At 39.3% G+C, this 14757-nt stretch overlaps 1 protein-coding gene across 2 annotated transcripts in view; it reads left to right on the forward strand.

Moving 5' to 3' along the window:
- The window catches only part of fam184b (family with sequence similarity 184 member B), a 50300-nt gene that overhangs the window by 26059 nt on the left and 9484 nt on the right, over positions 1-14757 (forward strand). For both annotated transcript variants that reach the window (XM_067441691.1, XM_067441692.1), the window contains exons 8-12: positions 5974-6150; positions 6454-6560; positions 11635-11752; positions 11825-12007; positions 12320-12536. In XM_067441691.1, the coding sequence (XP_067297792.1) occupies positions 5974-6150; positions 6454-6560; positions 11635-11752; positions 11825-12007; positions 12320-12536 (802 nt within the window). The remainder of the gene's footprint in view (positions 1-5973; positions 6151-6453; positions 6561-11634; positions 11753-11824; positions 12008-12319; positions 12537-14757) is intronic.

A 14757-nucleotide genomic window follows, 5' to 3' on the forward strand; every position in this document is an offset into this window, starting at 1 on the left:
AACGGATGTGAGCATCCCTATGCACTACTCCCTCCAATGGGCAAAGCCCTTGAAGTGGGGACTTTGGAGGGAGGTGGGCACATGAATGTCATAATGAAGCCATTTGGAATTCACAAAGTGAGCAATGAAAGACCACATCATTTTCTCATTTTCTTCAAATGGAATGTTACCACAACAAAGCAGCTAGGCAGCAACAACAGGAATATCTTATTGCTTTTAATACATATAAATACACTCAACTAAAGGATTATTAGGAACACCATACTAATACTGTGTTTGACCCCCTTTCGCCTTCAGAACTGCCTTAATTCTACGTGGCATTGATTCAACAAGGTGCTGAAAGCATTCTTTAGAAATGTTGGCCCATATTGATAGCAAAGCATCTTGCATTTGATGGAGATTTGTGGGATGCACATCCAGGGCACGAAGCTCCCGTTCCACCACATCCCAAAGATGCTTTATTGGGTTGAGATCTGGTGACTGTGGGGCCATTTTAGTACAGTTAACTTATTGTCCTGTTCAAGAAACCAATTTGAAATGATTGGAGCTTTGTGACATGGTGCATTGTCCTGCTGGAAGTAGCCATCAGAAGATGAGTATATTTTTCCCATTTGTAGTGGAGATGAGTGGTACCCAGTGGGGTCTTCTGCTGTTGTAGCCCATCTGCCTCAAGGTTGTGTGTGTTGTGGCTTCACAAATGCTTTGCTGCATACCTTACTGTTGTAACGAGTGGTTATTTCAGTCAAAGTTGCTCTTCTATCAGCTTGAATGAGTCGACCCATTTTCCTCTGACCTCTAGCATCAACAAGGAATTTTCACCCACAGGACTGCTGAATACTGGATGTTTTTCCCTTTTCACACCATTCTTTGTAAACCTTAGAAATTAGTTTTTAAAAATAAATGCTTTATATGTGTTTGTATTCCTGATCTGCTCTTAATTTTATAAGTTAAGCATTAAACACATTTCTTATCTATGGAACTTTTTTGAAATGCATGACAAAATTGTGTGTAATATATCACAGCAAAACAATCATTATACAGAGGGCATACACAAATATTGATTCTTAGAAGTCGTTATATGCAAACAACCCTAGGGAAAAAAGTAAGCATACACCATATATATATATATGTATGGCCCCAACTATACCACTGCTACTAACACAGTATACTGTAGGATATCTTGTGCATTTTTCTGGTTTCCCTTAAAGGGGGGGTGAAATGCTGTTTCATGCATACTGATCTTTTTACACTGTTAAAGACTTGGAATCCCATACTAAACATAGACAAAGTTTCAAAAGTTAAGGTGGACGTTTGATGGGAGTATTTCTTTGTCAAAAATACTACTTCCGGTTAGTCATAAGTTTCGGCAAGTTTTTTGAGATCATGCGTCCCCATTGACGTTAGTGGGGGCGGAATTTCCTTGTATGGGCCTTACGGACAATTCTACCGGAAGCGCGTGAGAGAGAGAGAGGGAGAGAGAGAGCAACAGCCTACGCCCATCAAAGCGCTGGCTTGTAGGATGCTAAACAGGTGATATAACCAGTAGCTACTGACTTACCCACTGATAGGCCGGCGGTCGATCTGTATTAGCACTTTCCTCACGCGACGGGCGAATCACTTTCCTCACTGAGCGACTCACTTTCCTCACGCGGCAGGCGAATCACTTTCCTCACTGAGCGAATCACTTTCCTCACAGAGCGACTCACTTTCCTCACGCGGCGGGCGAATCACTTTCCTCACTGAGTGAATAACTTTCCTCACAGAGCGAATCACTTTCCTCACGCGGCGGGCGAATCACTTTCCTCACTGAGCGAATCACTTTCCTCACAGAGCGAATCACTTTCCTCACGCGGCGGGCGAATCACTTTCCTCACTGAGCGAATCACTTTCCTCACAGAGCGAATCACTTTCCTCACGCGGCGGGCGAATCACTTTCCTCACTGAGCGAATCACTTTCCTCACAGAGCGAATCACTTTCCTCACGCGACAGGCGAATCACTTTCCTCACAGAGCGACTCACTTTCCTCACGCGGCGGGCGAATCACTTTCCTCACTGAGCGAATCACTTTCCTCACGCGGCGGGCGAATCACTTTCCTCACTGAGCGAATCACTTTCCTCACAGAGCGAATCACTTTCCTCACGCGGCGGGCGAATCACTTTCCTCACTGAGCGAATCACTTTCCTCACAGAGCGACTCACTTTCCTCACTGCAGCGCGCTGCTGCACACGTCATTATTTAGCTCCGCTCACATGACACGCCCCCACCCGCTCGGCTTTTTTCGGAAAGACTCGGAACAGCGCATCTTTCTTATATAATTATAAAAAAAATAAAGACTTTTCGGAGATATGCAGGATGCAATGCTACTCTATAGGTACTCAAGATTGACATGACACTGACTGAAACTGAGTGTTTCACCCCCCCTTTAATGAATATGTATTTTGTGCTGTGCCTCCAAACACCTGCAAAATAAAGGGTGGCACCAATGCAGATTAAATAGCACCGCAAAGAAATTTATGAATCCTGGAAGCCATTTTAGAAATGGTAATTTTGTGAGCACATTAACAGGACGGAAAAGCAGGTAATCTGATTCATGCTGTGCACCATGCTGCCACTTTGGCAAAACTTTGAGAATGAAGAACACATAGTGTGACAGTACTGCTGAATTGCTGAAATGAATGTGATAATAAAGTATCCCCATGAGCAGTTGTTATATCATAAATTAACTCATAGTTCACATTGCTGTGATTGAAACAGAATAAACTTTGTATCTAAAAAAGCGGGGACAGTTTATGTCCTCCTCTTTTAATCGCTTCAACATTACTTATTTAAAGGGGGGGTGAAACACTCAGTTTCAGTCAATCTCATGTCAATCTTGAGTACCTATAGAGTAGTATTGCATCCTTCATATCTCCGAAAAGTCTTTAGTTTTATCATATTTATAAAAGAAATATGGGCTGTACCGAGTCTTTCCGGAAAAAACCGAGCGCCTGGAGGCGTATCGTGTGGGCGGAGCTAAAGAATGACGAATGTGCACAAAGCGGTGATGTCCTCAAGCGTGGAGAAACCCATGCTATCTCAGCTAATACAGATAATGATCCACAATCAAATCTGAGGCTGAAATAAATTGAACAGGAGAAACGGCAACATCAGGATGTCCGTCTCTGTGGTATGTACTGTATTTAGGGGCCTTTGTGTGTCTTTACGCGCAGTTTATGAGGACATGATTTGGTTTATGGACTATTGTATGTGACTAACGTTAGACCTTAGAGGTAGCAAGCAAAACGGTTTTGCACGTCAGAGTCAGAATAGTGTAACGTTATACAGAACAACAATGGAGTAACCGTTAGCGCATTTGAATGACGAAGCACGCGATCGTATCGTTTACTGATGTTTACTCATGCGACGGTAGCCAATAGCAGAGACATTTGAAGTTGATCTACTCACCGGCTGCTTCCAAGGACCGAACCTTTATCGCTGGGACCGCTCTGTCAAAAACACACTTCTTTGGTATGATTTGGTGAAGTCCTGTGACAGCAGTGACCGTGGAAATCCACTTTGCGACGCGACTGAAGCGATGCCTTGAAGCTTCCCGTCATTTCTGCGTTCAAATCGGTTCAAATGCAGCGCTGCCTTCCCGGAATGCTGTGCTGAAGCGTTGAATTCGCTCGACGTCACCCATAGGAATAAAGTGGAGCGCGGCGCGTCATAAGTGTTCACGGACGACTGGATCTGCACCTGAGAGACTGTTTACGCCGTGCATTTCCTCTCTCTCCCTCTAGTTACGCGCGCGCGCACCCTACCGGGAGAAGAGCCCGTACAGCCCATACAAGGACCTTCCGATCTATTTAACGTCAAGTAGACCCATACTCGAAAAAAACTCGCCGAAACTTATGAGAAACCGGAAGGAGTATTTTTAACACAGAAATACTCCATCAAACGTCCAACATTATTTTTTGAAACTTTGTCTATGTTTAGTATGGGAATCCAAGTCTTTAACAGTGTAAAAAGCTCAGTATGCATGAAACAGCATTTCACCCCCCCTTTAACTGGCAGTTCACTTTAGCTGAACCTGCTGTCCACAACCCTGTGGGGATAAAAATGGGACATGACCCACTAGCTGAGAGCCACAGCTAAACACAGATGACTCAATTTCTTGCGACACTTTATGAGCTCATTAAAATGTAGCTGGTATTTTTTCAACAAGATCCCTGAACAGACAATCAGGCTTTGTCATTGTAGTTTTTACAAAGTACAGTGAAATAAATGCTTGCCCTGCATTTTTTACTACATAACAGAGTGCAGTACTGCAATTCCTGTGTAATAAGGTTTTTTGTACAGTAATACACATTATTGATGTACGAGGTGGACAGTAACTAAGTCTTTTTACTTGTGAACTGTACTTAAGTAAACTCTTTGAGTATCTGTACTATACTTGAGTAATATTTTTTCGGGAAAATTTTACTTTACCTTCACTACATTTGAAAGACAAATATTGTACTTTTTACTCCACTACATTTCTGTCAAGGTGCTCAAAGTCGAAAGTTGTTTCTGTAGCAGCACTGAAAGTCAGTGGAAGATTTTTTTTATTCTTTAATTGTTTTTTTGTTTGTTTCGTTTTTTGCAGACAGCCTATCAGCATTCGCTCTTGTAGAGTCATGTGAGTTTCCCAGCATTTTTTGAACACTGATCAGTTTATAGCAAAATGGTAGAAGACGGTTCCTCTGCACAGTGTGTGCACTCATAGCCATACTTATGTTTCATCTTTTTTGAAAAGATTAAAGATTAGTTGGCATACACTTGATGTATGTCTCATAAAATGTTAAAAAATGTAAATGTCTGGGGGAAAGAGAAGAGTAAACAATTGGGAAAATACAGGTTGTGTATCAGAGTATAGGGTCCATGCATTCGGCCTTAAAGTGACAGCAGTTTTGTAAAAAGCTTTGTAACTTTTATGCAATTATTGAAATTAGTTTAAGTTAGTCGTATGCTAGCATGTCGGATGGAGTATCACTGACTGGCTTAAACCATGATGGCATAGTGTGTATTTATACAACAATGCAATAATAATAAAATAATGCATTGACATAAAAAAGGAAATTTACATTTTGATACTTAATTACTTTTAAAAACAAATACTTCTGTACTTTTGCTTAGGTAAAAATCAGTTTTAAGAACTTTCACTTGTAATGGAGTAATATTTGACCAGTAGTACTTTTACTTTTACTCAAGTAATAGAGTTGAATACATTGTCCACCTGTGAAATTATTTATTCCTATTAATTTTCAGTCTCCAGTCTTCAGTGTCACATGATCCTTCAGAAATCATTCTGATATGCTGATTTGGTGCTATGTTTAAAAAAGAAAAAGGCTTATAAAAAAAAACGACTCTGCTGCATAATGTATTTTCTTTTTTTGAGAGGTGGGGGCATTTTCTCGATTATTTGATGAACAGCATTTATTTGATATAATAGTACTTTGTAACATTGATCAATTCTACTTTGTAACATGCATAATTGCTAAATAAAATTATTATTATTATTTATTTTTATTTTTCAAAAAAGAGATTTTAGTAACACCAAACCTTTTAATGGTAGTATAAGATAATTACAAATCACACACACACACACACACACACACACACACACACACACACACACACACACACACACACACACACACACACACACACAATTCTTCATACATTTATGTTTGCGACAACATTACTGTTAATTTAGTGTAGTGAGATGAGAAACCAATTAACACTTATTACTGAGCTAGAAAACAATCTCGTTCAGTATAACAATCCCCATTTTATTCCCTTGTGAAAGACACTCAACCTTATGTTGCTCTAGAGATAAAGATTATTTTCTAACAGAAGTTGATTTTATTTGTATGGCTCACATGAAATTTATATCACACCCGAGTGGTTTCCACATGCTCCTATGGTTCTTAAGGGTTGTCTTGTCTTGCAGATGGCGAAATTGGAGTGTGTGATTCAAACGCTGGAGAGGGAAAGAGAAGAGGAGAAAGAAAGGGCAAAAGAGAGAGAGGAGTGCGCAGAGGTGGAGCGCCAGTCAGCATATTGCCTGGAGTGTGTACGAGTAAAAGAAGAACTGGAAAACATGCACAGGAGTATGGAGCAAATACAGGTTCTTGCTCTTGTTTGCTCAACACACTTTCATCTGACATGTGGACAGTGTGTCAGTGATGTCACTTTTCATTACTGCACAACTCTATCACACGTACTCACAAGCACACAGAGATCTGCAATTCCCTTATGGCAGCACAAGGTTCTGCTGATCTCAGCAGATCTGTGCCACCCAGAGGAAAGAAAGACTTCAACATTCACCTAGAAACCAATCTACTTCTTCTTTTCCCTTAATCCATGAATCTATCCTTCCATCCATGGATCCATCTATCCTTGTCCTCCTTTCTTTTTATGTGTCCCACAGGAGGAGTTTGCTGCACAGAAGGAACTTTTACAGGCAGAGATTTCTGCTCTACAGCAAGAGAGAGACATTCTACAACAATCCAATCATGGTATAGAGGAGAGAACCAGGTGTGTCCAAACGACAATGAGACATGCGGGAAGAGAAATATAATTTCAGTAACAAGTTCAATTTTGAATTGATACATTATTATATTGTGATTAATTAATAAACACATTCATGTATTCAGATCTATTTATGAACAGAAAACTAATCATAATAATTATTGGCAATAGGTCATCATCAGTAATTTGTGTGGATGACACTCATAGTCAGGGGCGTCATTTTTATTAAGAGTGTCTCATAACTATTATTATTTAGAATATTTTTAGTTTTCACTCTAATTACTGCAGTGTCATCCCAAATCCCCCCAACCACCTGCAAGCAAAAAATCAAACGTTCTGCACAAATTGTCTAGGCTGTTACATAGCTTCAAAACTAAGAAATTCAACAACTTTGGCAACCAGCACTGTTAATTTTTTACGTATAATATTCTAAGATTAAAGTAAACTTTATAGTTACTTATGCAATGTGTAAAATATCAGATATGAATGACTAAGTTTACATGCTCCCTCATAATGTGATTATAATAGGATTTTAACAATATTGCGATTAAACATTACCACCTGTAAACGCAAGAGTAAATAAGAAAATAGTAGTAGCCATAGTCACATTAAACTAGGTGGTGTACGCCTATTTTAATCACAATAAACAGGCATGTAAACACCTTAATCACATTATTACCATTCTGTCCAAAGTGCGCATGTGCGCTGATGTACATGGATACCATGTGTTCTTCACACAACTTCATGAATGACCTTTGTGACATTATTCTGAAGTTTTCAATTATTCCAAATCACTAAACTCTGTCAACACAAATCACTGCACAGTCTCTGCTCAGTGATTATTTAATTTAATTGATAATACTAGTTTTTAACAGTAGGACTGGACAATAAGGGAAATTCAAGTTTAAACATCTAAAATAAATATTATATAAACTATATATTATGAACTATAATACTATTAATATATATATGTATGTATGTATGTATATATATATATATATATATATATATATATATATATATATATATATATATATATATACAGTCTTGTTCAAAATAATAGCAGTACAATGTGACTAACCAGAATAATCAAGGTTTTTCGTATATTTTTTTATTGCTACGTGGCAAACAAGTTACCAGTAGGTTCAGTAGATTCTCAGAAAACAAATGAGACCCAGCATTCATGATATGCACGCTCTTAAGGCTGTGCAATTGGGCAATTAGTTGAAAGGGGTGTGTTCAAAAAAATAGCAGTGTGGCATTCAATCACTGAGGTCATCAATTTTGTGAAGAAACAGGTGTGAATCAGGTGGCCCCTATTTAAAGGGGGGGTGAAATGCTGTTTCATGCATACTGATCTTTTTACACTGTTAAAGACTTGGAATCCCATACTAAACATAGACAAAGTTTCAAAAGTTAAGGTGGACGTTTGATGGGAGTATTTCTTTGTCAAAAATACTACTTCCGGTTAGTCATAAGTTTCGGCAAGTTTTTTGAGATCATGCGTCCCCTTTGACGTCAATGGGGGCGGAATTTCCTTGTATGGGCCTTACGGACAATTCTACCGGAAGCGCGTGAGAGAGAGCGAGGGAGAGAGCGAAAGCAACAGCCTACGCCCATCAAAGCGCTGGCTTGTAGGATGCTGGACAGGTGATGTGCACATAACAATGTCACCAAAAAAGTGCGTTTTTGGTTGCCAGACCAAGACAGTCCTGCACAGATTCCCCAAAACCCCGCGTTAAGGCAACAGTGGATGTAATTTGCTTTTCCGGATCAGCAACTGAGTTGCGCGAATGTTTATATCTGTTCGCTGCATTTCGGTGCCGACTGTTTCATAAACAAGGCCCAGCTCGACGCCGGATTTTCCCAATCGCCTAATGCTGAATGATGGAGCAGTCCCAACGTTAGAAGGGTGAGTGAGACTGCTTCAAATGTCTGTGTTTTTTTTAGTCCGCTTACTGTCTACACAAACCACGCGTAAAAACACAAACACACGTGCACAACTGCACTTCCCACATGTACACCTTCAAAGACAAAAATACGACGATATAATTCAAGTATAAATATGTAAATAACACAAGCCGCTAAGCATATTATATAGTTAGTGTATAACTTGTACCACATACAGACGTCCTGCTCTAGTCGTTTTTGCTGCTGCTCCTGTTCAACTGCAGCCTCTGGGTCTGATTCCGGATCATAGATGTATGGCTGTATCTGATTAAAAGCCATATTTTTATTTTGAATAAAGTTTTTTTCCCGCTGTTAGGGATGAGACAGCTTTACGACGCACTCGACTCAACACACAGCGCGCTGCTGCACACGTCATTATTTAGCTCCGCTCACACGACACGCCCCCACCCGCTCGGCTTTTTTCGGAAAGACTCGGAACAGCGCATCTTTCTTATATAATTATTAAAAAAATAAAGACTTTTCGGAGATATGCAGGATGCAATGCTACTCTATAGGTACTCAAGATTGACATGACACTGACTGAAACTGAGTGTTTCACCCCCCCTTTAAGGATGAAGCCAACACTTGTTGAACATGCATTTGAAAGCTGAGGAAAATGGGTCGTTCAAGACATTGTTCAGAAGAACAGCGTACTTTGATTAAAAAGTTGATTAGAGAGGGGAAAACCTATAAAGAGGTGCAAAAAATGATAGGCTGTTCAGCTAAAATGATCTCCAATGCCTTAAAATGGAGAGCAAAACCAGAGAGACGTGGGAGAAAACGGAAGACAACCATCAAAATGGATAGAAGAATAACCAGAATGGCAAAGGCTCAGCCAATGATCACCTCCAGGATGATCAAAGACAGTCTGGAGTTACCTGTAAGTACTGTGACAGTTAGAAGACGTCTGTGTGAAGCTAATCTATTTTCAAGAATCCCCCGCAAAGTCCCTCTGTTAAAAAAAAGGCATGTGCAGAAGAGGTTACAATTTGCCAAAGAACACATCAACTGGCCTAAAGAGAAATGGAGGAACATTTTGTGGACTGATGAGAGTAAAATTGTTCTTTTTGGGTCCAAGAGCCACAGGCAGTTTGTGAGACGACCCCCAAACTCTGAATTCAAGCCACAGTACACAGTGAAGACAGTGAAGCATGGAGGTGCAAGCATCATGATATGGGCATGTTTCTCCTACTATGGTGTTGGGCCTATTTATCGCATACCAGGGATCATGGATCAGTTTGCATATGTTAAAATACTTGAAGAGGTCATGTTGCCCTATGCTGAAGAGGACATGCCCTTGAAATGGTTGTTTCAACAAGACAATGACCCAAAACACACTAGTAAATGGGCACAGTCTTGGTTCCAAACCAACAAAATTAATGTTATGGAGTGGCCAGCCCAATCTCCAGACCTTAATCCAATTGAGAATTGTGGGGTGATATCAAAAATGCTGTTTCTGAAGCAAAACCAAGAAATGTGAATGAATTGTGGAATGTTGTTAAAGAATCATGGAGTGGAATAACAGCTGAGAGGTGCCACAAGTTGGTTGACTCCATGCCACACAGATGTCAAGCAGTTTTAAAAAACTGTGGTCATACAACTAAATATTAGTTTAGTGATTCACAGGATTGCTAAATCCCAGAAAAAAAAAATGTTTGTACAAAATAGTTTTGAGTTTGTACAGTCAAAGGTAGACACTGCTATTTTTTTGAACACACCCCTTTCAACTAATTGCCCAATTGCACAGCCTTAAGAGCGTGCATATCATGAATGCTGGGTCTTGTTTGTTTTCTGACAATCTACTGAACCTACTGGTAACTTGTTTGCCACGTAGCAATAAAAAATATACTAAAAACCTTGATTATTCTGGTTAGTCACATTGTACTGCTATTATTTTGAACAAGACTGTATATATATAAACACAATAACAATGTCAAATTATAGCTATTTTTAAAATACTATTGCTGCTTCCATAGACATCGGTGTATATTTAACATACACTCCTAGTACTTATCAGTTTTTAAATATTTATTTTATTTTAAAACATAAAATAAACATTATATGGTTGAAAACACTGACCAGTTGTGATATATGACGAGCACTGAGCACTTCCTTCTCTGGCTCAGCGGCAGCCAAAGAGCAAATTCAGATTTGAATTTAGCTGTAGATAACATGATGTTCTAATCACACCGGTGTGATCGTATGCTTCAAATGGTAAATTATCCATTTTGGAAGCTGCATTCAAATCCATTTGGCTCAAAAATCTGAGAGAGGCACGTGCCATGTGTGCATGGGCATGATGTCTCTGCTCATAGTGGTAACGTTTTGGGATTTATAAGATTATTTAAGGGAATATAAGATTTTTTTATATATTTTTTAAAGAAGTCTCTTATGCTCACCAAGGTTGCATTATCTGATCAAAAATAAAAAAGATCAAACCATGATTTTAAACTGTATTAATATTTTATAATATTATTACAATTTTAAATACAGTTTTTTATTTTAATATAATTTAAAACAAAATTATTCTTGTGATAGTAAAGATGAGTTTTCAGCAGCCATTACTCCAGTCTTCATAAATCATTCCAATATGTTGATTTGGTCAAGAAACATTATTATTATTATTATTATTATTATTATTATTATTATTATTATTATTATTATTATTATTATAGATGTTGAAAACATGCTGCTTAATTTTTTTTGTGTGGAAACTGTGATACAGTTTTCCAGGATTATTTGGTTAATAGAAAGTTCAAAATAACAGTATTTATTCTAAATAGAATTCTTTTGTAACAATTTAAAAGTCTACTGTCACTTTTCAATATCAATCAAATGCTATTTAAATTGATACAAGTTAAATCAATATAAATTGAATGCATATTTTCTAAATAGAGGATACATTCTCATGCTGAAACAATGGGAGGTAAAAAGACTTCAGTGTCTCGTTGTGTGTGGGAGAGAGAGAGAGAAAGAGCAGGAGAAAAAGACAGAGTGCGCTGTCTACAGATCAGTGGTTTTTAAAAATGTTTGATGCCAAGGACCTCCAAAGTATAGTAAACTACTTTTTTGTTAGGTCTACACCACTGGTAGAGGGTGCAGTTTTATTTATTAATGTGTGTGTGTGTAGGCTACAGTTTGAGAAGCAGTTCTCTGATCAGATCGTGGAACTGAAGAGAGAAAGAGAGGAAGAGATCAGAAAGATGAACCAACAGTGGCAACACAGAGTAGAAGAACTGCAGACACAGGTAACACATACCCTTTGTTAGTTTCCTCATACCCAACATACACACACATTATTTTCCCCTCTCTGTGTGTAGTTGGAGGAGAGGAGAGCATTATCGGAGAAGTTGGATGGAGAGAGAGAGCGACGTTACAGTAATGGAGAGATGGAACGAATGAAGCAGGAGATCCAAAAGACAAGAGATATGAACAGCTCGCTCAGATCTCAGCTTCACTCCACCATTCAGGAGAAAGAGAGACTGATAAGACAACAGTTACAGGTGTGTATACACTAGTGGTGTCAGGAAATTCAAAGATTTCTAATGATTCATAATATAATTATCTCTCTTCAAATCTTTGTGTATTTCTTCATTAATTGGAAAACAAAAGAGGATATTTTGAAAGATGCTTTTTGTTCTTCTTCTGTTTTTGTCTATCAAAAGTAAATCAAAGTAAATGGGGTCCATTTATGTTTTTGACCCCACTGACTAATATTGTGTGGACAAAAACAGTTGGAATTATGACAGAACACACAGCTGTGGAAAGAACTCTTCATGTTGGTAATTTGTTGTTTTTCTATCCATGTACTGTAGGTGGTAAAAGAGGAAGATGAGGACGAGGAGGATGAAAAGGCTACAGGAGAGAGGGAAGAGGAGAAGGAGAAGTGGGGGTGGCGTGAACGAGAGGAGGAGTTGTTGCGTGTGGAGAGGTTAAATCACCAGCGTGCTCTTCAGGCCCTGGAAACACAAGCTAGTGAAGAACTTCAGTCGGAGAGACAACGCTTACTCACTCAGCACAAACTACAGCTGGGTAACCATCATACCTCATTCGGAATGATTTTTGCAAACCTCAAAGTTACATTCTCGGTATACAACTTTCTTAAGCCCCTTTCACACTGCGATTCCGGCAAATACACGGATAATGCGAACCGGCATTTGTTCCCGGGCCGCTAGATTTGGTCCATTCACACTGCCAGCGAAATACCGTAATATGTGCACTTTCACACACAACCCGTAACGGTCCCGGAACGAGTTGACACGTGACATCCTGATGTGACGTATAACGGCGAGCGATCTCAGCTTCAGCGCGGAATCGGATAGTAAGGAGCTCCGTGGTCTCGACTTGTGTCCAGTTTGCACACATTTCTGCTTGTTTAATTTTAGTTTCCTTTGTATACGAACACTCTCTGCTTTTAAAACACCGACTAGCTCTTCTGGCACTGCAGGGTTGTATTATTGAAAAAACAAGCTCTAGGAGTCGCACGATAACTACGTACATGTTGCGGCATTAGTTTCGGCTTTTGTTCACATAGCGCTTGTCCCGGGTCGAATCCCGCAATGTTACTAGGTCACCGACCCTGGTTCAATTCGGTAATCAATTCCAGGACGTGGTTGCTTTCACACAGAAGGCGACCCGGCAATGTTCCGGGAATATTGCGGGTCCGACGTGCAGTGTGAAAGGGGCTTTAGAGAGAGTCTATCACACCAAAAGGACACAAACAATATTTTTTATATCAAGCAAAACAGTGGCTATTAGCCTAACGCTCTGGTTCTGGTTCTTATCTAGGGGGCTGGTACCCACTTATCACACTATACAGAGGGGGCTGCAAGATGGCTTAAAAGGATTTAAAATAAGACAAAACAAGGTTTAAAATGAGCGAAAACAGCTAAAAATCTAGATGTAAACTTAAATGGAATAAGATATTTTTAATTTGTTCTAACAACTACCATTTTATTTAAGAACCAGGATATATTGTATGAGAGATTTTTTCAAATGAATTGGATTTCTAGACAGAGAAAAGTCTTGGAAATTTAAAAAATCTTAATTTTATAGGCTGCATCGAAAACTTTGGCAGTGGCTTGTTGCCTCGTCGCAGCCTTATCGGGCAATAACTTTGTTGGCAGCGTTTGTGCAAAAAGGTACCTCACGAAATTTGATTTGAGACAGACTTCTGAGGTAGCATAACAGTTATATGATCTACAGCAAAACAGAGCAAGCTTTGTTGGAACTAAGCAAATATTTAATTACTACAATAGTAATTTCTACAATTAGAAGCAGAAAAAGTTAAGACAACTTTTTTCATCACAAAATGGAAAGCACAGTATTGTGGCATATCAAAAGCAGTGAAGGATACATTTATGCTGCCATCAAAAAACAATTAGATAAAGGTATCTCAGTAGACAGGAAGTGAAGCTAAGTGAAGCTTGGATTTAGACTAGAGCTAGATCTCAGCTGCCATGACATCAAAAGATGTTATCTTTTGTTTTGCTGTAAATTAGCACTAAAGTGACAATAATGTAAGCCACTGGGAGACCGCAGATGATTGTCATTCACTGTATTGCAGTAATAGAGTGTATTGCATTAATGCGAAAATGTGCAATTTTCAACTAAATTACTGATCTGCCCGCATTGCCACTATATGATAATTAAAATGATGAGGACACTAGCCTACAAGCCTCAGAAGAACTGGACTAGGAAGGACGCAGTCTTGGTAAACACAAATATCTTTTCAGCCAATCACATGGCAGCTACTCACTGCATTTAGGCATGTAGAGATGGTCAAGCCAATCTGCTGAATTTCAAACTTAGCTTCATAATGGGAAAGAAAGGTGATTTAAGTCAGTGGTTCCCAAACCTGTCCTGGAGGACCCCCAGCACTGCACATTTTGCATGTTTCCCTCATCAGACACACCTGATCGAACTCATCAGCTCATTAGTAGAGATGGCAAGACCTGAAGTGGGTGTGTCTGATTAGGGAGACATACAAAATGTGCAGTGCTGGGGGTCCTCCAGGATAGGTTTGGGAACCACTGATTTAAGTGACTGATTGTGGCATGGTTGTTGGTGGCAGATGGGCTGGTCTGAGTATTTCAGAAACTGCTGATCTACTGGGATTTTCGCACACAACCATCTATAGGGTTTACAGAGAATGGTCTGAAAAAGAGAAAATATCCAGTGAGCAGCAGTTCTGTGGGTGAAAATACCTTGTTGATGCCAGAGGTCAGAGTAGAATGGCCAGACTGATTTAAGC

Source organism: Pseudorasbora parva, chromosome 4 (assembly GCF_024679245.1).
Source record: "Pseudorasbora parva isolate DD20220531a chromosome 4, ASM2467924v1, whole genome shotgun sequence".
In the NCBI taxonomy this organism is placed as follows: Eukaryota; Metazoa; Chordata; class Actinopteri; order Cypriniformes; family Gobionidae; genus Pseudorasbora; species Pseudorasbora parva.